Genomic DNA, 26,230 nt, shown 5'->3' with positions numbered 1-26,230 from the left:
CGCATCAGTCAAAAAATGCGTCATGAAGAGGAAAGAAACATATATAAGTCGCACTGGACTATAAGTCGCATTTATTTAGAAATGTTTTTCTCAAAATCCAAGACCAAGAACACACATTTAATCTGGAAAGGTAAGTTATTGAACTACACAATATCACACAGAACAACAGGCTGAACAGGCCGGTATGTTAACAGTTATTCAGCTACACAACAGCATAAAGTACATATAGCCTACCTGGGAGGCTGAGTAGGCTAAAGTAACATAAGCCAGCGACTCCAACAAGTTACCGGTAAGCAAGTTCACCAAGCTCCCGCGATCTCATTCCACATCACCGAATACAGTGAGTTCTTCCTCGGTGTCGCTTCTGAACAACTCCGCCAACTAGAGCTCCCTCTCGCGGCTGTAGACGGTAATGTTTTCTCTTGGTTCATCTCAGTCAGTATTAATTCATTTTGATATATAAGTCGCACCTGACTATAAGTCGCAGGACCAGCCAAACTATGAAAAAAAGTTTGACTTATAGTCCGGAAAATACGGTACACAATTTGGAGAAATTTTATTTTTTTCCATCACCATGTCCCTTTTGGTGCTATGTAGAATGTGTCATTTCCTTTCCAAACACTGTATTCGGCTTCGGGCACATCCTCAATTTATACCATTTTCAAGAAAGTTTTTGTGTTGTTAGCAAAACCCCCTCCTGAAATCAGGGCTGTGGTTCACACAAGCTCACATTTTGTCCTACAACGTAAAATACATCAGTAATACACCCTGGTGATTTTCAAAGCTTTAGCTTGTCTTGAAAATTGCAGTTGCTAACAAGTGTCTAAATGAGTCTACAGAAGTTGTCAGGACATTAATCGTCATCACATCGAACTGGTAAACTCATCTACTCACTAGTCCGCTTTCACAGCCTCGATGTGTTTACAAGGCAAGCAAGACTTTTCAAATTAGTCTAACTCATAATTTCAGGAAGACTGAAAGAGTTGTCAGAAGCTCAACCCTCTGGTGCTCTTCGGTCATTTTTGACCAAACATTAAAAAAAAATTTTTTCTTCATCGGAATGGTACGAAACTTGGTAAAGGTTTTGGCACTTACTATGTGTTCCTCACGGTCAAAAATGAGCGCATTGGAAATGAATGGGAGATGAATTTCATCTAGTGAAATCTTTTGGTTCTGCGGACAAACTAAATCTACTGAAAGCTAACTTTTTGAGATATCAGGCTAAAATTTTGAACACAACTTGTTTAGATGTATGGCTTTGATTTTCTCACAGTAAAACATGTTTTTGAAAATATGTATTTCATAAAAAAATGTTAATAGTATTTTTGCACATTTTTCATAACAATTAACGTAAAATTCTATAACTTTTTTTAAGTTCACCTTTTTAAAAAATCTGCCAAGTGTTGTCTTTGAAAAGTGACCAAACTTAAGTCTATGCTCCAAAGCATTCAACAAGTTTACATGGGAAATAAAATTTTCAGGTCTATAAAGTGAATAAATGGATTATAAATACAGCGTAAAAATTATTTAGCAACATAAAATACAGCTAAATATTACATAAAAATCATTATTGAACTATAATTTAGTGCATTAATTTCATTGAAATAAAAAAAAAATACATTTGACCGACACGCAGTTGTGGTGACGTGAAGTCATGCCGTCGTGGTGTAGTTCATTCAAAGCCTATACATTTAACTTTTAACTTCTGCTAAACTCAGATTCGTCCACTACCCAGCAGAATCAGACATGACTACACACCTCTGTTTTCAGTCAGCTCGAACTACAGTACTACTTCAGGACAAACAGACGAGAAAGACGCTGTCAATAGGGTGTGAAATTCCAACAGAGGCCTCCATCTGGCTAATAGCAGGAGACGCGCCGATGCGTTTGCCGTGTGGGTGTTCCTCCCGCGAGCGAAGCCCGGGGGTTTATCTGTGGGCACTGGTGCCCATCGTGCCATGGACTCAAAACCATGACATCCGGAGCAGGACCGGAGTGACTGGCCGCAGGGCACTTAGTCAAGAGCCAAACTGCTTTCTGGGAGACTCGGAGCAGCTTGTTGATTTTAAAGTTAGATTCGAGGTCAACGTGTGAGATTTATTAATAGACTTTTAATGAACAGTCATCATTTTCAAGATGGAAAAGCATGATTTATAGCCTACAATGTGATAAACTTTTGATGAGAGCGAGAGCCGGCCACAGAAAGAGGCTGTTAAAAGCAACCATGCACTGTTTATTTTAATTTGACTTGTACTTGTTGTTTACAGGTGAATCTAATCGTATAAAATGGTGGAAAATGCGGGCATTTCTGTTCATCCGAATGTAATAAGTACAGATTGTTGGCTTTATATCCTATTTAAAATAACTTTCTGTGGGTGTGCCGGTCACTGGAAACATTTCAATAGATGTTTAACGGTTTAATGTGGACTGCTGTTTGTTTCTAAGTAAATCTCAGAGTTGAACAGGCCAATGCTCAGATATTTATTTTACTGGGCTCATTGCAGCCCGACGCTGCGATTCATTCTGATGTAAAATAGCTTCTTATTGCCGTGTAATAGGTAAGGATCTGGCCCTCGGGGGGGTGAGAGGATTTAAACCATTTCTCTTTCAAAGATCGTGCTCTAAACATTCATTAATTATCTCGCTGAGCACAGTGTTAAAAGATGGGACAGATTCTTGCCCCGAGCTGGCCATCTCGTTTCATTCGGGTTCACTCAATATGAAAAAATCTATTTGTTTCATCAACTGTGAATTCAATTTGCGGTGTGTTTTAATACAGATACACCTTTGCCCCCAGCACAGAGGACGGGTTTGTCCTTTTCTAATTTGATAAAATGAAACTAGACACGGTGAGGGAGGACCAGTGACCTTGATAACTGCGAACTGCTCAAGCTCGTACTCTTCTAAACTTTCTCAGATTTAAATTCAAAAGTAGGTAATGGGTTTGCTGTCTTTTTTGTGTGTGACTTACACCTGCTTGATATGGAGAGGAAGCTTGTTTTGCCGTGAAAGGGTGAATGTTTTGTCTCTGTGGCTCTATCAATATTGTTGTGTGTGTGTTTGATCACACCAATCAGTCCAGCATAGCGACACTGGCTCAACCAATGGCGTGGGACTCTCTGTTTGGCTGACCAATGGCAGACGGGGAAACCTGTGTGAAAATAATTATTTTTTTTACAATTCATATGTTGTCACTAGTAGCCTACTAGATAATAATTTTTTATTCTTTTTTTTATTTATTTTTTTAGAAGAAGAATATTTAAATAAATTACAATTTAAGTTGCTAAAACTAAATCTAAATAAGTTTAGTTTCATATTTGTGTTTAACTGCGTGGCAAATGTAATGTTACCTGGCTAATGTTGTGGACTGAATTAATGACATGACATCGCAATTACACTTTAATGCATTTCGTACCAGTGGCATTTTAGTATCATTATTATGCTATTATAATAATTCATCATTTTAGTTTAGTTTTAAAGTTTTAGTAGCTTTGTGGGGTTTTTTTTTTGTCATTTTATTACATTTTTAAAAGGTCTATTTAGTTTTTATACATTTTTATTTCAGTTTTAGTAATTTTAGTACTTCTCAAATTAAACTAAATAAAAATGAGAAATATTGGCAATGAATAAAACGAATAAATAAAATAGATACGATTATTTCACTTTTTTAGAATTTTTTTTTATATTAACTTCATTTAAATAGCACAATTAAAACAATACCAAGTTAACCAATGTGCTTTATAGTCACACAGACAAAAAAAACAAAAAAAAAACATGTTTTGTGAACAAAATGGATCACAAAACCAGTCATAAGTCACACGGGTATATTTGTGGCAATAGCCAACAAACACATTGTATGGGTCAGTAATATAGATTTTTATTTTATGCCAAAAATCATTAGGATATTAAGTAAAGATCATGTTCCATGAGGATATTTAGTAAATTTCCTACCGTAAATATTAAAAACATTTTTGTTTGAGTGAATGCTGCACAATCGCGAACATAAATGCACAACTTTAAAGGAGATTTTCTCAACGTTTTGATTTTCAAATAGTTCTTGGTCAAATATTGTCCTATCCTAACAAACCATACATCAATGGAAAGCTTATTTATTCAGCTTTCAGATGATGTATACATCTCAATTTAAAAAAAAAAAAAGACCCATGTGACTGGTTTTGTTGCACAGGTTCATATGCAATTTGCACTCATTGGTTCTGTATTTGTACTGTGCACAATGATGTGAAATGTAATCTAAAGTAGGTACTTGTAAAGATGGTGGTCGGGACAGGTTGTGGCTGAATAGGTGTATCACAGAACACAATGGCACTATTCTCATAACTGATAACTTGGCCACACTCAGACCTTCTTATGAAAAACTTTCGACAGATAGCAGGGGTTGTGTAATGTCACAGTGAGACTGGGCTTGTTTAGCTGTGGGTGGGCGTGGACAGTGTCAGAGTGGCGCTGAAAGAAACCCAGTATTTACTGCGTGTCAACAGTGAGGAAATCCAAACACTGAATCGTTCAATCCGTCATGTGACATCATACCAGTGAACCGGGCCAAAAATGTACCAGCTTAATTCAGTCAATAAATACGCCCAATCTTCAGGGAGGATGAAGTCAATTTTGACAAAAATTACATTTTATTTGAGGGCGTCTGTTTCCTCTTTCCATCTAATAGTAAAATATTGCAGGCTGGAGTTTTTAATTGGCTTTCTTGAGTTGTTGTACATGTCTTTGGCAGAATACATCAGTTTTGAGATAACTATACAAGTATAGTGTATAGATAACTATACATTGCCTTTGGCTTGCTCAGTTGGGGATATTCAATTTAATGAATCAATCAATATTACTATTGATTAGCATTACCAAACATGGACGTTTTATTATTATTTTTATTTAATACTGTGAAGCTGCTTTGATACAATCTGTATTGTGAAAAGCGCTATACAAATATTCTTGACTTGACTTGACTTGACTATACAAGCTGGGATCTAAATTTTGTTTGTTTGTTTGTTTGATTGATGTGTTTGTCTATCTATTTACATTTATTTTCCATCCAACCATCCATTCTTCAAACCACTTATCCTCTGTAAGATTGCAGTTTTTTTTTAAGTTTTTTTTTATTTGTTGTTATTATTATTTAATGTAATTTAATTTAATTGTTCATTTTTTTTAAAGATAAAATTGATAAAAACGATAAAATTGATTTCTGCAACATTTATTTACCAGTGATAATCATGCATTTATTTAATAAAAATGTATATATATATATATATATATATTTATATATATATATATATATATATATATATATATATATATATATATATATATATATATATATATACTCTATGTAAGGTTGCAGTTTTATTTCATAATACGAACAGTTATAAATAACAGTAATAACCGTAAAATGCAAGAAATATTTAAATACAATAACAAAATATATTTTATATAAATATTTCACATTTTATCATTTTAATAAAATAACAATATTCAATTATGCATTTATTTTATATAAATATATTTTATATGATATGATGCTTATTGTTATTATTTAAATAAAACATTACCAATTTAAACATTTTGATCAAATTGGATTTTGAATGCAAAAAAAGTGTTTCTTTGTTTGTTTGTCTGTTTATATTTTTTATTATTAAAAATTTTTACTTTTATTTTACATTATATTCATATTCTGAGAGGAACGTTTGATATTAATGATCATGACACTTGTCCTGTTTGAGGTAACAGGGACAGCGTCCGTCCTCAGACCGAATCAGGCAGTCTGTGTAACCAAGTTGTGTACTTTACTCAGAATTAAACAGACTAAACAAGGTACCAGGTGAGCTTTAAAACACCAGAGAGAGAGAGAGAGAGAGAGAGAGAGAGAGAGAGAGAGAGAGAGAGAGAGAGAGAGAGAGAGAGAGAGAGAGAGAGAGAGAAAGAGAGAGAGAGAGAGACCGCCTGTTGACTGTCACAGCTAGGGTCCACTTTGAAATACCAGGTGCTCGCTTGGTGACGCCAGGCGTCCTGCGTGTTTATATTTCATCATGGGAGCCAAGAGAAACTCCAGACACCCTTGTTCTGTGGTGTGTGAACGCTACACCTTCCCTAAGGTACCGCAGCGGAGATGGCTGAAGACTAAAAGCTCATGATGGCCCAAAGTGAGCCTGATGTCTTTCCCAACAGTCTGTCAATGACCACACACAGCCAATGGTAATGTTCCCATTTTCCACCACTTGACCTCATTGTTCTGAACGACATTTTGTGGGCAAAACATTTTCATTGTCTATCATTAGTGTAGTGATGTAAGCACAGTTCACACAGAAGTCACTTTCACACTGAACACAGTGAATCCGCTTGAACTCATTGCTTGATCTGCATTTGAAAACATTTCGCCCTTATGCCATTCCCAATCGTATGGAATTTTATTTCTACCACGAAATACAAATATAAAAATGGTAATTGTGACTTTTTGTCTAATTGTTTTCTCTCGCAATTGTGAGTTACATTTAGTTATTCTGTGTTTTTTCCCCTAAGAATCCAGACTTTACATTTCGGGATTCTGACTTTTTTCTCTCAGAATTCTGAGTTTAGATTTTAGCAATTGATTTTCTTTTCTCAGAATCGTATTTTGTGATTCTGACTTTTTTCTTAGAATCCTGAATCCCCCCCAACCCCCCCTTGCCCCCCCCCATTCTGAGTTTACATTTCACAATTTTTACTTTTCCCCCCAGAATTGTGAGTTTACATTTCACAATTCTGGCTTGTTTTTCTTTCTTTTTTCAGAATTCTGAGTTTACATTTCACAATTTTGACTTTTTTTTCAGAATTCTGAGTTTACATTTAGCAATTGACTTTCTTTTCTCAGAATCGAATTTTGCGATTCTGACTTGATTCTCAGTTTTCAGATTTTTCACAATTCTGACTTTTTTCCCCAGAATTTGGAGTTTACATTTCACAATTCTGGCTTGTTTTTCTTTCTTTTTTCAGAATTCTGAGTTTACATTTCACAATTTTGACTTTTTTTTTCAGAATTCTGAGTTTACATTTAGCAATTGACTTTCTTTTCTCAGAATCGAATTTTGCGATTCTGACTTTTTTCCCAGATTTCTGATTTTTCACAATTCTGACTTTTTCTCAAAATTCTGAGTTTACATCTTGCAATTCTGTTATTTTCCCCAAAATTTTTGAGACACCTGACCTGACTGCATGCACATGCAGAATTCTGAGAAAAAAGAATTGCGAGATGTAAACTGTTTGAGAGATAAAAATTCACAATTACTTTTGTATAAAAGTCAACCAAGCTTCCAATTGAGTGGATTCCACTTGAAATGGCTGCATTTGGCCTGAAATGTGACCGCAACTTTAGAGGTGAAACTGTAGTGACATGAAACTTTAATTGAAGTTGTTTCCCACAACAATGCAGGGCTTGTGCACTGACAACCATTGCTTAAGGGCAGTTTTCTATCAGATTTATTATTTCATAGTTTTCTATCAGCTGCGAGCAGTTAATCTTTTGCGTTTGATGGATCGCTATCTGTCAGTCTCATTTCCACCACCTGTAAGATGCACAGAACAGGACTGGTTCTCTGATTGCCGTCTTGGCAGCGACGGGACCAGTGTGTGCATTGTGTGTGTGTATGGGTGGGGGTACGTGTGGATTACCTTCTCTCGCAGGAATCTTACCCTTTCTTGGGTTGGAGTTCTGTGTCACAACACGCTCCAGTGAGATTTACAGGCCACACATTCTACAATTGATATGAACCATAGTTTCCATGCTAATCCCTGACTATGGGAGCCAAAAGACTGCTATTAACATATGTGTGTAACTCACAAGATATACGTTTCAAGATTTCAGGCAGTTTCTAGTGTCTACAATTATAGGTTGATAATAATGGGCTGGTTTGGTGCTCTTTTAAAGTTTATTATCCCACAAAATTTCATTAGCAATCCCAGATATTCATATATGAAGTGTGGTTCTAGCACAAATACATTTTAGTATGTTTGAATAGACACTGAAATGTACATTATAAGCATACTGACAACATCCAAAATGTAAGCATTTAATGTATGACCAACTTTAGAGAAGTATTAATGTTTATGGAGCATTTGAAGTATTGAAACTATAGGTTGATTATGTTGAATACATGACAATAATAAGATATACTCAACGCCATCACTTGTATTTATTGCATGTACTGTACCTTAGTTGACATTATACAGTTTAATTCTGTTCTGTGTGTTTTCTGGGGCTGTATTATTGTCACGTAAAACTAGTTTTGAAGGATTTCATCACATTTCCCAAGCCTAAAAATTAAGCATTTTATGAGAAAATTGTGTCTTTAATCATAATTTAATCATTTTTATTTAGTTATTTACAATAATATTTAGTATTTAAAATAAAAAAAGTAAAAACATAAAATTGTAACTAAAAATATTAGTATTAATAAATATGGAAGTAAAATAATGACAAAAATCATGTTGAATTTCACTAATCATAAACTGTTTTTGCATTTTAATGCATTGTATTTTCAGCGCTTGACATTTTTAGGGGGTTCCCACAATAATATGTGAGCAGAATGTATGTAAAAGTTTGAAGTTTTGAGAAAAATAGCGTTTATGCGTGATTTGTGAAAAAATATATACAGTATTTAGTCACTGAAATGAGGCCATTCAACCCATACTGATTATTTGTTCACAAGACTTTACATTTTTTTTATCATGTAGCCTAGAATATTTGCTTCAAAACTGTGAAAATCATCCTGCCCACTTAGAAATGCAGGCGGCATATAACTACTGCATAAATCATTAGAAAGGAACACTTCAGTATACTACACTAGAGAAAAATATATGGATTTTCATATGTTACTTCAAATGTTTTCAGACGCTATGAAATGAGATTGGAGTAAAACCATCTAGGCTATCAAGTTTGGCACGTTTTGCTTTTCAAACTCACAGCACTTGCGGAGAACATTTACTGAAGCGATCGAGCCGCTCCAAACTATGAAACATTACCACGTTATAAACATCTACGATTGAGCAGATGTCCACAAACACGGTATTTAACAGTAAACACTGGTCTTAACATTATAATATTCATCATGTTAGTGTAAACACTTGTACTAGCCAACTTTGCTGTGTTTTATTATCGAACATAAAAACATCCTTGTGTCTTACATGTATTTATTTAGCATTGAAATGTACCAAACTATATTTCATATTTCAACATGTTTCCGTCGATTTCACACATTTAGTCTATGTTTAAACGGAAACGATCTGAAGAGAAAACGCAAAAGTGGCGTTGCGTTATCACTTTTTATTCTGCGTTCAGACAAGCGTTATGGGGTAGAAATGGGGGAGAAATTTCACACAAAAGTGTGTGATATTCGATGTAGTGTGCACTCCAGACGGCTAGGTGGCGATGTGAAGCACTGCCACACAACAACACCAAGTCCGCGCGCCTGCGTACAACCTTCCTTCAACTTCTCTCCCTAGTAGCGCGAAATCAAAACACAACATGAATTGGTGCATCAACAGTTTGATGGAGGGGATTAATGCGCCCTCTCTGATCAGTAATACTATATGAGAATATTTCGTACAACTGCTGAAAAGACTCTTGTATGTTTATCAGAGGTGCTAGAGCAACTTGAAGGTCCGACGTATGGAAATAATCCGACATATTTGTTGTTATTTTCCAGTAACGTTACTGGCGCATGCCTGTGACGTAACCGCGTACTCGACGAAAGCCACCGTGAGAGCCACCGTGAGCAGATCGGTGCCTTCACTGTCTAGCAGACTTTTGCGTTTTTACCCTTTAGACGGGAACGTGGCGGTGGAGCGTTTTTAAGATTTCCACTCTGGAGGGTGGTTTCACTTTTTTTGCGTTTATTTAAGCCCCAAAAACGCCGCCGCCGTCGCCGTCTAAACGAAAGGCACATCTGATAAAATAATTTGACGTTTTCACCCGCGAGCGTTCTCATGTAAACAGGGCCTTAGTCTGGCACCAGTTCAACTAGTACAATGTGAAGTTTATGCAACAATAACACGCTAACTAATATAAGTGAGAATACATATTTTACATATCTTAATCGCATTCTCCTTCTTCTGAGGTAAATCACAAAAGGTAAAAAGTAAACTCACAGCGTGTCTTCCAAACTCGATGAAAAGCAGAGGACTGATGAAGTTTGATGCTTTGTTTTGAGGTGATGAGGGCGTTTACTGGTTCGCGTTCCTTCGCGTGGAAGATTAGCATGTGAACTTTTTTTGTGTGGGCGTGGACACAGTAAAGGTAATGAGCAGATGCTTTTTTTTGCCCACCTCATATCCAAGCAGTTTGTAAAACAGCATCTTGTAACTGATTATCGCTATCTCACGACCAATTTGTACGAATTCGTACGAGTGACTAAAAGGTGGCTAATTCGTACAAATTCGTACGACCTCATTCGTACATTTGTCTAAACCCACGTGATAGTTAGGTATAGGGGCGGGGTCAGGGCTAGGTCATTCGTACGAATTCAGACGAATAAAAAAAAAGTACGATTAGCTAAAATCTTACTAATTCGTACGAGTGAGGTCGTTTAAATTCGTACGAATTAGCCACCTCGTAAAATTCGTTTTATTCGGATTATCTTTGTCAGCTCTGATGTCACAGTCTTTAGCTGCTAGCCTTGTGAGAAATTGTTGCACAGTCTCACAGTGTGATTACCACACTAATGCGGTGTTCTCTCTGAACAAAGTAAGCATTTAGAGCATCACAACGGCGTCATAATCTGTAGCTGTTGAATATTGATCATGTGAAGATATCAGAGCACACTTTCGTTCACACAGTTATAGCAGGCGATCTGTTCCTGCTCCCTTAAGCCATTAGAGACACTCTGATATCAGGCTGAGAGGAGAAACAATTGAGACATTTTATAAGAAATGAACAACAAACGTCCTGAAGAGAGTTCAGTTACCGGAGAGAGCGAGCCAAACACTCGCAGGATCTAATGACAACATCAAACATATTTTACGACATTTTAACATGTTTAAGTTAGGGCCTACTGGAGCACAAAGTGACTTTTTTTTTTTTGTGTGAATTAAGGCGAGACACTACAGGTGAATAGGGTATATTTTTTAAATAATATATATCACCATGAAACTTCCTCAGGTGATTACTTACACAAGTATATAAAAAAATGTATTACAAGTTTTTGAAATTTGTATGTTTAATTATGCAAATTAGGCATTATCTAATTAAATATGCGCAATTTTGCATATATTTTCGATAGATAGATCTGAACATATGATAAAGCCAGGTGCAAAATTATTTTTTCATTTTTTTTACACACAAGATGAAAAAAGATGTTCAGAGGGATTTCAAGATATATGCTTTCATGACCTAGGAAATCTAAATATACTGTCCATAGCCTTAAAAAATAAATTTTTGCCATATTTTTTAGAATACAATGTCACATAAATCAGGCCAGGAATGATTTATTAACAAATCCCTCTGAACATATCTTCAGAATACTGCTAAGTGTATAACTGGAGAGTTTGGTGTACATCGGTGCTACATAGGCTGAGATGTTTCTACTGGAGAATGACAAAAAACTCATTTTGAGAAAAAGGAATTTAAATATTTGTAATGTAAAAATTCATACTTTTTTAGTGGAAACAACTATTTACAGACACAAAATGTTATAAAATCATTAGCAACAACAATACAAACAACCTAAATCACATCAAACTTATAACACAGCATTTATGGCCTTCAACTGAGCAGAAAAACAGTCAAAAACACACATCTGAATGTCAGAGCGCATCACGTGATGCATCTGAACCAATCACTTTGTCAGAAATTGACATCAGCCAATGAGATTTCGCTTTTAGAGTTAAATGCCCCATTGTACTTTCATGATTGGTTGCTAATAAAAAGGAAATTACCATATTTGGATACGACAGCATTGTACAGGAGAGAGAGCGCTTTCTAACGGTGTGTGTGATGAAAGGGTGCAGACAGTGACCGCGGAGCAGCGTGTCGATTTATAACGCCAACTTTTGTTGAATTTAGGAGAAATCTACAGACGCAAATAGACAAAGTGTAGTAAAATAAAGACCTAAATGTGTATTTTGGACTTTTTTCACCACAGGTCTGAAAGAAGACATGTTAGTGAAGACAAATAGCCCAAAATTTCAAGATTGACCAGTGAAAATGATGTTTTTGCCTGCCGTGTCTCGCCTTAATCAGCAAAAAAAGTGCTAGACAAATGCACTACCACTGAATAAATAGTCAGATATTTGAAGTCATTGTAGAGTTTCACTTCAATTTACTATGGGGTAGCTTCACGGCAGCGCATCTGTCATTTTATTACTGGACCCGTTTTGAAGAGTTTGTCTTTTGTGGACTGAAACCGATGAAGACGTTTCTCCCTGTTTTGCTCCGGTTGTGTTTGTGGCTTCTGGATGCTGAGTTTTAAATGTGTTTTTATGGCTTCGGTTGCTTCTATTCTAGTGCTGTGTAACAAATGACTGGTTCATTTAGTCAGAGAGGATCAACATTCACTGTTACAGAAAAGAGCCACAGCGGTGCATACAGGTATATCAATATACATAAAAAAAAAAGTAAATCTTAAAGTCAGTAGAGTTGAAGGCGTCTGCATTTCACTGAATACGGAGTAATGCTTCAAGTTCTCACTCATCGTTTGAGCATGAGAGACTTCAAAAACATTAATATATATATATATATATATATATATATATATATATATATATATATATATATATATACCAAACTATTGACTGGTAGGCTAATTGAACATCTATGAATACTAATAACGTCATGCTGGATAACCCTGTTGTTCACCAGAAGAACCGAACTGGTGAAGAAGAACAACCAGCATGATTGGTTTACTGCTCTTAGCTTAAGAGTTCACTGACTCAATATCTCTCTCTTACTGTTGCATATTTATTAAACTGAGTTCTGGCAGTAAACGGCGAAGTTTCCTGCAGTCGCAGTGAACTTTATCTGCATTTGGGTTGCCTTCATAAACGTTGCTCAATATCTCCAGGTGTTCGCTATGAAGCGAGTTACAATAAGATTAACGAGTTCCCCCAAAACAATCCGACACTTGCAGACAAAGAACAATGATCAAGTGTGTGGATGTTTTGTCATGTCGGGGGTTTTTCCTTCCTGAACGCCTGCATCAGTCAACAGCCCCCCCTGCTTAGAAGATCCCAGGGAACATCAGTCAGATGGAGGGCGTTTGTGCGTCCCGGCTCTGCCCAAACATCCCCGGTGACTCTGGTTCCCATTACCCACGAGTTCCTTGAGCCGAGAAACATGGGTGGTTTGATCACACGCTGCACGGCCGTGGGGGAGCATGTTAGAAGTAGCATGGCCTTAATTCGAACCAGGCGTACTTGCGGCGAGGTGCATTACAGTAAATACTAAAGAGAGCTTTTCGCAAAGGTGCGAGAATTACTCTCTGCCACGGGGCCAAAAACATAAAACGAATTAAACGAGATCTGCACAATCGCGAGGGGGCTCGATGACAGATGGGCTTTTAATACCCGTGTGTGTAATGGACTTTTCTGGATGAAAAACTTATCAACTTCCCTGACCTCTGGATCACCTCAATCCCATAATAACCGAGTGATCGTATCCGCAATGCATTTGGAAATGAAAGTGAATTCCCCCTTGCCCCCTAACGTCCCGCTTCCTCTCAGGCTTTAGAGGGTGTGTTGACATTGACCTATCGTGATCGACTCTTAATAGCCGCTGCCACTGTACTGGTATTACAGTGGTATTACGGTACATGTAGGAGAGGCCAAAGGTCAAATAGGAGAGGCAGAATGAGATTGAGGGAACGTCACTTAGTACTTGCATTTGGTTTCGATTCTTAATACAGTATTGGTGGGGTCTGAGTGGCTATTTATCATTGTAAAGATGTTTTACTATGGATATTATATTATGAGTCAGACATGACTTTTTCCGTGAGACCTTTGGCACCAATCAGAAAACCGAATGCCAGCGTTCAGTTCTGAGAACTGTATCATTGTTGGCATCGCCTCTCTCTGTGGCATAGCAATTACGTTTTGTTCTGTGAGACAATGCATTTGCAAAGCCCTGTACTTAAAATGGGTGAAACCTGTCAGCAAGCGTTTCACGCTTATGCTCTTTTGCACAAGAGTCTATACATGTCAGGTATGTGTGTGCGTGTGTGTGTGCGTGTGACGGAGAGATCAAAATAGAGATCAGTACGGTGTGCAGATAAGAGTGTTTGAAGTGTGGAGCAATGGGAAGACACTATAACTGAAGGCAGTGATAAAGAGAGGGGGAGGGTGTCTGTAGGTGCCGGAACATCAATTAGCAGTTCCCCTCCAACTTGAGTGTCCGAACCGTGGCGTAAATTACGATTCTACATGCAGAAATGTTGTACCCACAAACAAGCATCTTATTTTAGAAGTAGTCGTAGATTTGCGAACGTATTTTAGCACCCAAAGTAAACGCTTTACAGTGCAAAGTCCTTAGACAAGTTTTTAAAAAGTATTGTTTTACTTTTTTACAAACCGCGCACTGTCCCCAGTAGTACCATCCTGGTGGTGGACTGTCTCCCAGTCAGATTTTTTGTTCCCTTACTGCATATACCCAGAACAATATGCTCACGTCCATATTGCTTCAGCCCTAGTGTTTGTTAGTTCAGCATCAAAGTTAGTGCCAGGCATGCAGTCCAGTAGTGGAAGGGGATCGGGTGGAAGTTTGAGAAATTTCCATATGTCCACATGGCAATAAAATGTCTGCCACTTTGCTTATTGAGGTTGTAATAAATGCCAGGTGCGTAGTCTGCTTTTTTCAAGGCACTCCATGGACACGCAAGAAAAATAACGTTTAAAGAAATCTTGCTGTTTGACCAAAAACAGACTTTTCAAGTATTATAAAATACGCAGAACGGTTATTACCATTCATAGGGACAATAAAACAGAACAAAAAGTTCTCAATGAAAACTAGAATTCAAATAACATTTAACCTTTTAAAACAGTTCACATATAATGACAAATAACCAAGTAATAAAACGTTTGCTAAACAACATAGGACCTAAAGGCAGCGAGCCAATCAGTCTATTAACTTGAATTTTCCATTCATGCAAAATGGACCCCAGAGTTTTGGTCTGGGTTTTAGTTTGGCCCAATATTTATGGCTTCACGCACATACTTTTTTAGTTTAACAAACATTCTTATTAGAAGACTTCCTCAGTGTGCGACAAATCCCTGTTCTCATGACCCAGCCCTCTTTCAGATCGCACATACGATTTCATTAAAACACATGACTGCCTAAATAATAAATCAAATCTCACTTGTGTCTTTATACAGCAAAAGCAGCCCCATAAATAACAAATATATGACAGAAATGTTGGAACTGCAATTGATACTCTCTCAGAGTGCATTAATGTTAGCTGAAAAAAACACTTTTGTCACAGTATTTAACTGCTTTTTTCTGTTAAAATTACACTTTAGATACAAAATAAATACTGTATTGTTTTCATCATAGAAACCAACTGCAACATATTTATAATAATAAAGTATTTTGTAAATAATTTGGTTTTAGTAAGCAAAATAAAAATCATGCATCTCTATTTCAAGTAGTTTATGACATCATTATAACATTGAAGAAAAAATAATTATGGATAAAGATGATGCCAAACACAACTTTGCACCAAGCTCCTGAAGCACTTGACCTCTCAAGCACAGTTAAAATATCTAAATTCAATCTGAAATATGATAGAAATGTTTGCTTTTATTGGCAACCAGTGCTCAGATAAAGCTAAATTAAACATTTGGAGTGAATCAAGGCTCTATACTGGGTCATTTTATATTTAGCCCAGCTACACATTTCTAGATGATTTTCTATTTCAGCCATACGCACTATATGTTTTAATGAATTGACAGTACTGTCAAAAAACTTTCAGCAAAACATAATAACAGAAGCCTAGAAAGTGAAACTAATCAAAACCGCTTACTCATTTAAAAACAGCTGTGAGACTTATGCTTTTTATCATTTGAAATTAACTGTCAAAGTGCATTGTTTCAGATTGTATCACAAAAACACAGATATTGAAGTATGCCTTCATTACTAGCAGACCGCATGGCAATGCTCTCCCGTGAAAAAAAGATCAGACCATGAATTATCCGATCTGTTACAGCACAAATACCAGAAAAAGAGCATCATTTCAGGGTTACTTGGGCTTCCAATAAATTATAGAATCCCTCAGTTCACTTACACCCTTATACACATATCCACCCTCAGTAGGCATGGTCCTTAATGAACAAGTCTATATATATATATATATTAAAATCAATGTTGAACACAACACAACTTTTTTTTAAAGTGTTTTGATGTGTTCATGCATGCAAGCAGTGCAAAACATACATTTATAAAGTAGCTAGTTAAGGATGTCAAACACTGAAGATGAAGTTAATAAAGAGAGTCACTTTCCATTTCTTAAAAAAAAAAAAAATCTTAAAACATTATTCAAAAACAAACAACATAAAATACATTAAGGGATGGGTGAATGGTGTTTATGGTCATTTTAAATATAAATTAACCTATTCAATGTTCATTTATAATTTAGATTATGTAATGACTAACTTAAACCCACAGTAACAAAGCAAAATAAACATTCAATAATAATAATAATAATTACAACAGCATTTTACTCTTAAACTTTTTGTTTTTTTACAAAGCACAATAGCGCAATCAATAATTTCAAGGCAGAAGCAATTACATTTGAATATAATTACTATATTTCAAAGAGGCTTCAAAATTGTTGTCGTCTAGACCGAGACAGAGGGAGCGAAGGAGAAAAGAGTGCGAGTAAAACAGAGCAAGAGCGAGATGATGAGAACAATGAATATAACCCTAAGTTCTGATAAGCAAGTCTGCAAAAGTACAACATATGACCACTTCATGTAGAACAAATGCTAATCGTATGTTTAGTGTAATATCATAAATCATAACATGGCAAAATATGAACATACAGGTCAACGTGGCACATCCGAAGCGTTTCTCTTGTCCACGCCAAACCTTTAACAATTCCCTCCGGCTTTACGCTTCAAAAGTAGCATCCGTATAATTCAGCAAATACTAGGCTGCCACTACTAGGCTACTAATAAAATACATCAGTGTTCATTTTTGTTTCACAATATATTTATGCATGTAAGCAACACAAATTAAAATAGATGTACAGTACTTACAGTGTAGTCTAGTTTTCCTGAAATAAATCACGCAATTACACATTTTTATTATCATAAAAATGCTGATAATTAATACGTATTAAAGGCCTATGTATGTTACACACATTGTAACATAAAATGTTAACAAAAGAAGAGTTTTAGGTTTTTCGTTTCCACGAGAGCTTTTGTAGACATGCGATCTTTCAGACCCGCAGAGCGGCGCTCTCACCCTGCCGACTGCCGGATTCTCCAAGGGGCGGGGCCACAGGCATGACTGACAGCTGATTCTGAGCGTAACTCCTCCCCCCACCACCTTTCTCTCTCTCCCTCCTTCACTCTTTCCCTGATTTCAGAGAAGCCGATCTTCATTCCAGTGCACATGGAAAGGCAGAGGAGCAGCAACGGTCCGCGCTCACGAGGGGTAACGCGCTCAGGGATTTTACGCGTGAAGCCGCTATAAGGTGATTCTACGGGACGCGCTTTATTCTCGGACTACAGCAGAATGTTATTTGAGGACGAATGGACATTTAAACAACTGCTCTCCGTGTAGGGATTTCACTGAACAACATCTATAAACGGACACAAATGTTCTCCACTGATGAAACGAGCACCCGGTGGATGAGTTTTAAAGCTCTTTCAGCGCTGCTTTAGATATTTCGCACACTGGATTACATAAACACTGCTGAAATTATTGCGGTTTATGGAAACAGAGCTGAGAAGAAGACAGCTGAAGTTGGAGAAGAGGGTCTCTGAAGCTGGACTGAGGGTCTGAAGGATTTTATAATCTCCTCCACTTTCATGTCCGAAGTCTCTGGTTTATGATAATGGATTATTTGCTGTTTTTATGCGGCTTTTTGCTGCCTCTGTCCTCGGCTGTTGAAGGTAAGATAGCCTATTAAATATTTTACTCTGAATGTTTATCAAGGGACGCGCGTCACCGATCGATGCGCGTGTATAGAAGTTGCGCTTATAATAATAATAACACCATCGAGGTTTTAAGGTTTTAGTTTTATGCATTTGAAGTAATGCAGAAACACGCGTCTGGTCCGATATCTCTTTAAAAAGCACCGGGGAATCGATCTGGCCATTGAATGACACCAATACACACGCGATTACACTGCACAACTTCTCCCTCCTAATCGTTGTCTATTTTCTTTCACCAACACAATAGTTTGCGTCTTTCGTAAAGGAAATGTCTCTACAGGGAGTCCCACTTCAACAGTCTCTCTGTCAGTCGGACACAAGCCCAGGTTCCCTCAAAAGACTCATAGGGAATTTTGATCATTTTAATCCTGGATAAATGTAAGGAAGTGTGGGCGATTTATTGAACCTTAAAATTTACCAAGATTAAAATTTTATTTTCTACCATTTGTATATAGGTTGCACACATGTCAGGCATATTGTGAATCAGTTATGGCCGTGTGTCTGTGTGTGTGTGTGTGTGTGTGCGCGCGTGTGTTATTTTTAATCAAAATCTGATTCATTTATTTTATAATGACTCAGATCTGTAGTTTAGTTGGCTTTTGATTCAATTAATTCTTCGAAGTCTGGACCCCCATTATGGACCAGGGGACCTTTTGACACCAATAAAGATGAAAATGAGTGCGCGCGCTTATAGATTTTCAGGGAGAAACACAATGTCGGTTTATTTATTTATTTATTTTTTTAAACCATACAATCGGTGACAAGCATGACATCGCGAACACTTGCTTATTGTACCTTGACTTGTCTTTGTGAATCTGCCAGTGATATTCTTTAAACCAGCACTTATAATGCAATAAAAGTCGTATTATAGGCCTGCTATTAACGGGCGATTTATTTTATATGCTGTTGCCTTACGAAAAGCCCCGAATAGCCTCATTTGTTTTAAAGATGAAAAAGCTTGCCTTTCAAATTACTGCTCAATGTTGGATTATTACTTTCTTCGCACTATCAATGCTATTACTCACTGAATGAGAGGTTATATTACTTTACTTGTTTATTTTATTTTATTTCAATGTTTTAATGAGTAAAGTGGTGGATGTCGGGTGCGGAAAGTTTAAAGTTACATTTATTTATCTATCTTTTTGTCTATGTTGACCTTGTAAAAGTAAAAAAATAAATAAACTTCGCTTATTGATTTATGTCCTTGTCCGATAACCCACAGTCATAAAGAAGAAAGGTTCCAAAAGGGTCGATGCCATTGAAGAACCAATTTTGTTCCCCTAGTGAACACTTCTGAAAAATCTTTTTTTTTCTTTTAGTGTGAAGAACATTTTAATAAGCTAAATCATCTTTTTCCACTATAAAGAACCTTTTGTGCAACAAAAAATGTTTCATGGATGTTTAAGGTTCTTACTAGAACATCGATGTCAATAATGAAGCTTTATTTTTAAGAATGTATGACAAAAAATGAATACATGTTTATATGAAAGGCACACGGCCCTCGGTTACTACATTTTCTGACAGTTTATCTTGTTTAGCTAAATAAAAATCAAACAGCCTATTAATTGTAGACAAGTATCTAAATGTTTAATGGAACTTATATGCCTATAATGATATAGCCTAATGAAAGAGTTTTACGAATAACTTAATTAAAAAGTTATTCAGTTGGTCATATTTAGGGTTGTAAGCTCGATCCGTCTTATGTGCCCGTTCATACTGAATTATTTTCTGAAGTGAATTTGAATTAAATAATGCAGTGTTATCGCTGAAACCAATCATATTTTGGTCCCTAGAGATTTCCTAGAGAGTCTATTGAATCTAAAAAAAGGATCAAAACTGTTCAACATGCATTCAAATATGATTTTGAAATGCATTTCTAATTTCTACTCTGATGTTGCCTATGTAAAACATTAGTTACGCACCTCTCTCTGTTTTAATGTGAAATCACACGCGTTAGTATCAAAGTATCTCTCTTTCTCTCTCTCTCTCCTACTCCAATTAGTCTAAGGCCTGGTTTTAATTCCCACTACCCCACTGCACTTATTATTTAGCACATACACGTGATAAACACATTTTGTCCTAAATAATTACTCTGAGGTAACTACAGTCATTTTAAAGGCATATCTCATCGCAATGTGGTAAAAACAGACCATCGCAGGATAGCGCGAGTAAAGTAAGACCATTTGACCCCATAAATCAACGTATCAAAATACTGACATGATTCATGTTTGTTCGGAGCGTCCTGTCCCATTGAAGTGGTAAGGCTGATTCATAAACGCAGCTAAAGCAAATGTAGCCCTTGTTGACGAAATAACAGGCTCATTTTGGGGGTAAACAGCATTAACATGAGAAACAAGAGAATAATTACAGGGCCATTCACTGCAGAAGAGCCGTAATGTGAGTTTTAGGAAAGGCCTGAACGCGCAATGTGAGCAAACATTTATTTATTGGCTATTTAAAAATGTATTCATTCACGTCAGCTATTATGTATTGGCCAGTACATTTTATTTAAACTGTTTTGCATGATCTGATGTTCTGAACAGTCTTAAGTCGGAACTGCTAATGCAAACAACCAATAATGAAAAAAAAAAAAAACTTACAAGAAATAGTGATGTCACATCTCATGAAATATAGTAATGAAAATTAATTTTAGCCTAAAATTCTTGATGTTGTTAAAAAAAAAAAAGATTAAGCGGAGGCTATAGCCTATGAAATTTAGGCTACATCTCAATTTTTTTTAAATAATGTTGATATTTTAATTCCTCGTAAATATTAAAATCAGACAGCAATAATAATAATTATTGATGATATTGTTATTATTAGTATTAATAATAATAATTATCATTATTATGACAGCTGTTGAGCACAACACCCGACCTAATCGATGCGACTTCATCGATCTGTAAAATCTACGGTCAAAAGGTTTAAAACGAGGTCAAAGCATTGATTTGTTCTTCACACCACACGGCATGAGTCAACTCACTCAACTAGAGAAACCAAATATAAGCACAAATAAAGTACAATAAACAAAAGTAATAGGCCTATTTATTAGCCTATTTATTGTGTTTCTAATGATCGGCGCCAAAAGGACAGCAATCTTCTTTAAGATAAGATAATCATTATTTATTAGCCTACAATAAAAAAAATGCATAAAAAAGAAAAGAAAATGAAATGAAAATAATTCAATAAAAAGGAATGAAGGTTCAGGCAGAAGACCAACAACATGCATTTGCTGCTATGTGTAAAGTTATGTAATGTATAATATTTATTTATATTATTATATTTATTATATCTATAAACTGAAATAAAATGTAACTGAAATATGTAAATATCAAATATATAAGATTTTTTTTCATATTATGTTTTATATATATATATATATATATATATGATTAAAATGGTGTGTCCGTCACTGGTGGTGCCTGTATGTGCCACAGCTTTGTCTTATATTTATGTCTTTTCATGTAATATCGGTTTATAAAATAATGAACGTTATTAATATCCAAGTCCTGTGTGTGAGCCATTGAAAGGTCATATGTTAAACAGAGTAGGCTATAGGGTGAACAGATGTCTGTTGGCTTTGTTTCAGACTCTCTTAAGGAGCTCAAAGGGGTCTCAGACTCAGACTTAAAGATGCTATGAAAACCAGGCAGGGTTATCGTAAGCGCACGTACTCTGGTGGTCCGCGAAAGCTCACATAACTAACCCATAAACATTAGCACCGATAACCTTTTGGATTCAGGAATGCTCCGGGTGTAAAATTCGCCTGCGTTCTGAGCCCATGCAGCGTGGAGCAATAACTTGCGCTGAAGGCCAATATTTAACCGAGTGCTCTGTTAATTGATGAAGAAGTGGACTGGACGCTGACTGGAATGTAGAATTCGCTCTTTTTTTGGAGTGTCCACTCAAAAGGGCAATCCTGGCAGCTGACGCAAAGGCCTTTACAGAAAAATAGGTCTTTGACACTCACGACAGTGTGAGGAGAGAATGTGTCTGGGCCTGAACACTGCCAAAATCCCCCCGGTGCTGTCTGCAGCTACTGAAGCGGAATGAGAGAGAGGAATCGAGAGCAGAAAGAAAGAGGGATTGAGAGAAAGAGAGACATCGGAGCTTGGTTTCTGTCTTCGGTTGGTCAGGAGCAAGATGGGTGGCGCTGGCAGGGAATATATCTCCTAGCAAAACGCCCATTGAAAAGGGGGACGGCAGCGCAGAGTACCCAAACAAAGTCACATGATGACAAGCGCATTATGTTTTTATTCTCATCTAAATGGTTCTCCCTCTCCGACCCGACCACGGAGATTTTTACTTTTGAGACTCGGACTGCATGCCTGCATTGGTTCAGTGAATTTACAGTTTGATGGATAACATTTGATCGGATAAAAATATGGTAGAGAGTTTTTCCCTGCTCAGAAATGTGTATTAATTGTTTTGAAATGTGTCAAATTCATGCTACGCCTCAGATGTGTTTTACCTCTATACGATCTAAGACTAACAGCACTGTGACCTGTTAGCTGCGTAAGTTAGCGAAACAATAATTCGCTTCAATTTCAAACAGCCAGATATGAGGCAACTCCGTCGTTCAATATGCTTGTAGTGTGTCAAAATGCACATAAATGGAAGTAGCACGCAGAAATAGGCTACATGAGCTCAGACTATGGAAGTGAGATGACATGCGATCTGACACACACATGCTCCTGAGAAATGACTAACACATTTTTACAAGAATACCATAGATATTACTTTATAGCGAAGCTCTTTGGCTAGAAGTTGTTAGGAAAAGCTTTCAGACTCTTGGTCCTTTGATGGACAATGTTTATGAGCATTAAACCAGTCTGACTTGCTCTGCTGATAGATCAGATTTCTTTGATATGAATTCATCAGAATTAAAGAACAAGAGAGAGACAAAACACAATCCAGAACCTAATTTTAGCTTTTAAAACCACACATATAAACCAAAGATTTTATTTTATGATACTGATTCAAATATATTAAATGATACTGAACTGATAATGTGCAACACAGTGACACAAACTGTTACTGTCAGATACATATTTGTGCTAGTTTTTCAACCACCGTTCAACTGGAGGGAATGTGTGATGTTAGAATCCCTGCAGGAAATGGCTAATGCTAACGCTAGGTGCAAATGTCTGCTTTGATTAGCAACATGGGCATGTGCGGACAGGGTGGGGGATGTTAGTCTAACGGCGGCTTCTAAACTCCACGCTACCAATCAAACCAGGCCTCTAGATGGTTGAAACATGCTCATAATCTCCACATCAAACATCGGGAGCCCCAGGCAAGGGCCCAAATGCACACTGGCCCTTTACCCTTTCTGTTAAATCTAGACTCGAATTTGCACTTTTGAGCCATGCTGTTTAATTACACATCTGTAGACTTTCTTAGCCATTCATTTTGTTGATGCGCTGTGTACAAAAATGAGTTCTGACTGGTTTGATTTTTGCATCTGGGGATATTTGAGGAACAGCTGAAGATTCTTAATGTTGTTATTTATAGATTTTATGTAATGTATATGTACAAAAAAAACATTTGATCAAATTTCCATTAGGTTTATTGATTTGTATATATTTTGTTGAAAACTATTTAGCATTTAATCTAATATTTATCAGCTACGTAATTCAAGAAATAAAGCTAATATTAATAACAGTATATAAATGTGTATTTGGAAAACAATTACTCTTACTGTAAAATCTATCCATCGAATATTGTGAAAAAGCTAATGTAATACATCAAGTTATCACATTCGTATTGTAACAACAATAAGTGCAGTAACTATTTCAGTGGAAACTATTTTTACCATGGTATGCTTGTGTAAGGGTAATTTGTTTTAGCCGACAACACAAAATGCACTGGTGTTAGGCAGGAATTCTTTTACTGCTTACGCGATCTGTCACCTCTCCATTTGGTGTTCGAGGTTAGAGCAGTGGCCCTTTGGCAAGGTGCAAAGCAGGTACTTGTGAAAAACAGTTGGTTACATGTCGTAAAAGTCCCTGAAGGCATTGCAAGTCTGTTTTTTGTAGCTGTACTTCTAAGTATTTTGAAAATCAACTTTCAAGTAAATCAGTAAATGCAATATGAATCTACCAAACTATTCTTTGGTGAATTCCTTATAAGACATCTCACTTTGCTGATAACATTTTTGTTTGATTACCATGCATGTTTGAGTATAAACATAAGATATTATACAGTGTTGCATGTAAATCATTAGATAATTTGCTTCTGTAATTATAAGCATATTTCCCCCCAACATACGTTCTCATACCCTCTCCTGCTTTAACTGTTGCTATAACACAACATCTAGTTTCGACAGGGTCGCCATCCACATCCAATCAGGGATTCTCAATGAATCTCTGTGACTGATTCATTTATGGTTCGTTGTCAGGCTTGATCGATCACATTTCCTTCTCACTTAGCCTTTCTGGCAACTGCCCTTTTCGAAATGTGCCAAGACTCCTAGAGACTCATTACCAGCTTTTTTGGACTTATAGATGAATGGCAGGGTAGAGGAACCGATGAGTTTGAAGATAGTATCTGTCCAGTCATCTTCCCATCAACTTCATGTGAAGCTGACATAGGCCAGAACTGCCATGGAGAAAGGGCGCTAGTCGAGTCTCAAGAGCAACCGTGTAGATGAAGTGACATGTTTCTTCATCGACTTCAGAACTGCCCTTTTCCAGCCTTGTCTAGAGAAGATTAGAGACATGAGATATAAGATAGGCAATCGTGCTCCTGGAGATTTTTCTGCAGAACTTAGATTGAACTCTTAACCAGCTCCTGAACTAGATAATCAAGTTTTTGGGGTTGATTAAAAAACACAGACAGGTGTGTTACAGCTCTAAACTCTGCAGAAAGATAGATCTCCAGGAGAAGGACAGAAAACCCCTTAATATAAGGCATACCATGCACCCCCAAGTCACTTGCGATCTGCGATGAGTGGCTTATCTGTTATTAAAGTGCCCTCAACCTGAACGGGAGAGATGAGGATATAGGCGAACAAAGGGACAGAGAAAGACTGAGAGAATTGTCCGGTATCCAAAAGGCACTTGGTACAGTATTGGTTGAGCAGTTCATCTGAAAAGGTGCTGAGAGGAGAGACAATGGAAATACACTGGATCTGGTCAGATGGGGTTATGAATGCAGTGGGAATTGAGGCAGAGCTCAGGACAGCGAGAGCAGAGAGTTTTCATCTTCTGTCTTGGACAGCTGCCATGGATCTATCTCTGCATCTTAAAATTGACTTGCTCTGCCTAGCTATGCCTGAGAGGAGATCATTGTTTCTGCCTTTTCACTCTCTGTCTCTCTGTCCATCTTTCTACCTATCACTCTTTTTTTTCAGAGCTAGTCTAAGAAACTCTTGATGGGCAAGGGATATGCAAGGGTTTTTAATGAATCTGAAAAGCCAGCGAGCATCAATCAATGACGGCCTTGAGTCTGCACATGAAATCGGGTCCACCTGACAGTGGGAAAGTAGAAAAGAAGGTTACAGCCTGCATACAGAATAAAGAAACTCTCAAGGCAGGAAAAATTTGCTTTCCAGTGTAACAGACAGATGTTATCTCTGATGTCGCAACAGTTGGTGGCTTGAAACTGTCACTATTTTTTTTATTGGTACACTCATTTATAAGGCTGCAACTGCATCTAGATGCATGTCGACCATAAAAGGGATGACAACCTGGTGAAAACCCAGAGAACAAGTGTGGGAAGCAGAGGCCTCTCCCCAAACAGGTGGGCTTTATCCCGACAGAGAGGGTAAAGACAATGCACCTCTTTCTCTACTCTGTTTACCATCCCTTTCCCCACTTCCCTGTCACTTTGCTACACTTTCCCACCATCTTTTTACAGCCCCCCTCTTCCCTGTTCTCCCTGGGCACCTTATGCGGCCGTTTCTTATCAGGGAGATAATTCTAATTGTGGCATTATTTTCCCTATCTGTTATCTCACTCGTTCAGTGATATCAGAATCCCAGAACAGGACCAGAAGCTTAGGGACAGGGCCTATTTACCCACAAAACCTTTGTTGTATCCAGTCATTGATAAGATTTGTGACTGTGTGTGTGTGTGTGTGTGTGTGT

General features: G+C 37.0%; 1 protein-coding gene across 6 annotated transcripts in view; it reads left to right on the top strand.

The window, feature by feature from the left end:
- The first annotated feature begins 17,562 nt into the window (after positions 1-17,562).
- Positions 17,563-26,230, top strand: part of ephb3b (eph receptor B3b) — a 49,813-nt gene continuing 41,145 nt past the window's right edge. For 5 of the 6 annotated variants that reach the window (XM_079592771.1, XM_079592769.1, XM_079592767.1 and 2 more), the window contains exon 1: positions 17,563-18,099. In XM_079592771.1, coding sequence (XP_079448897.1) covers positions 18,036-18,099 — 64 coding nt within the window. In that variant the 5' untranslated portion in view covers positions 17,563-18,035. The remainder of the gene's footprint in view (positions 18,100-26,230) is intronic. The other variant, XM_079592766.1, reaches the window with a different exon arrangement.

This window comes from Phoxinus phoxinus (genome assembly GCF_949152265.1).
Source record: "Phoxinus phoxinus genome assembly, chromosome: 20".
Classification (NCBI taxonomy): domain Eukaryota; kingdom Metazoa; phylum Chordata; class Actinopteri; order Cypriniformes; family Leuciscidae; genus Phoxinus; species Phoxinus phoxinus.
Note: the sequence above shows the minus strand (reverse complement) of the source record. Positions and strands in the feature narration are given on the sequence as shown.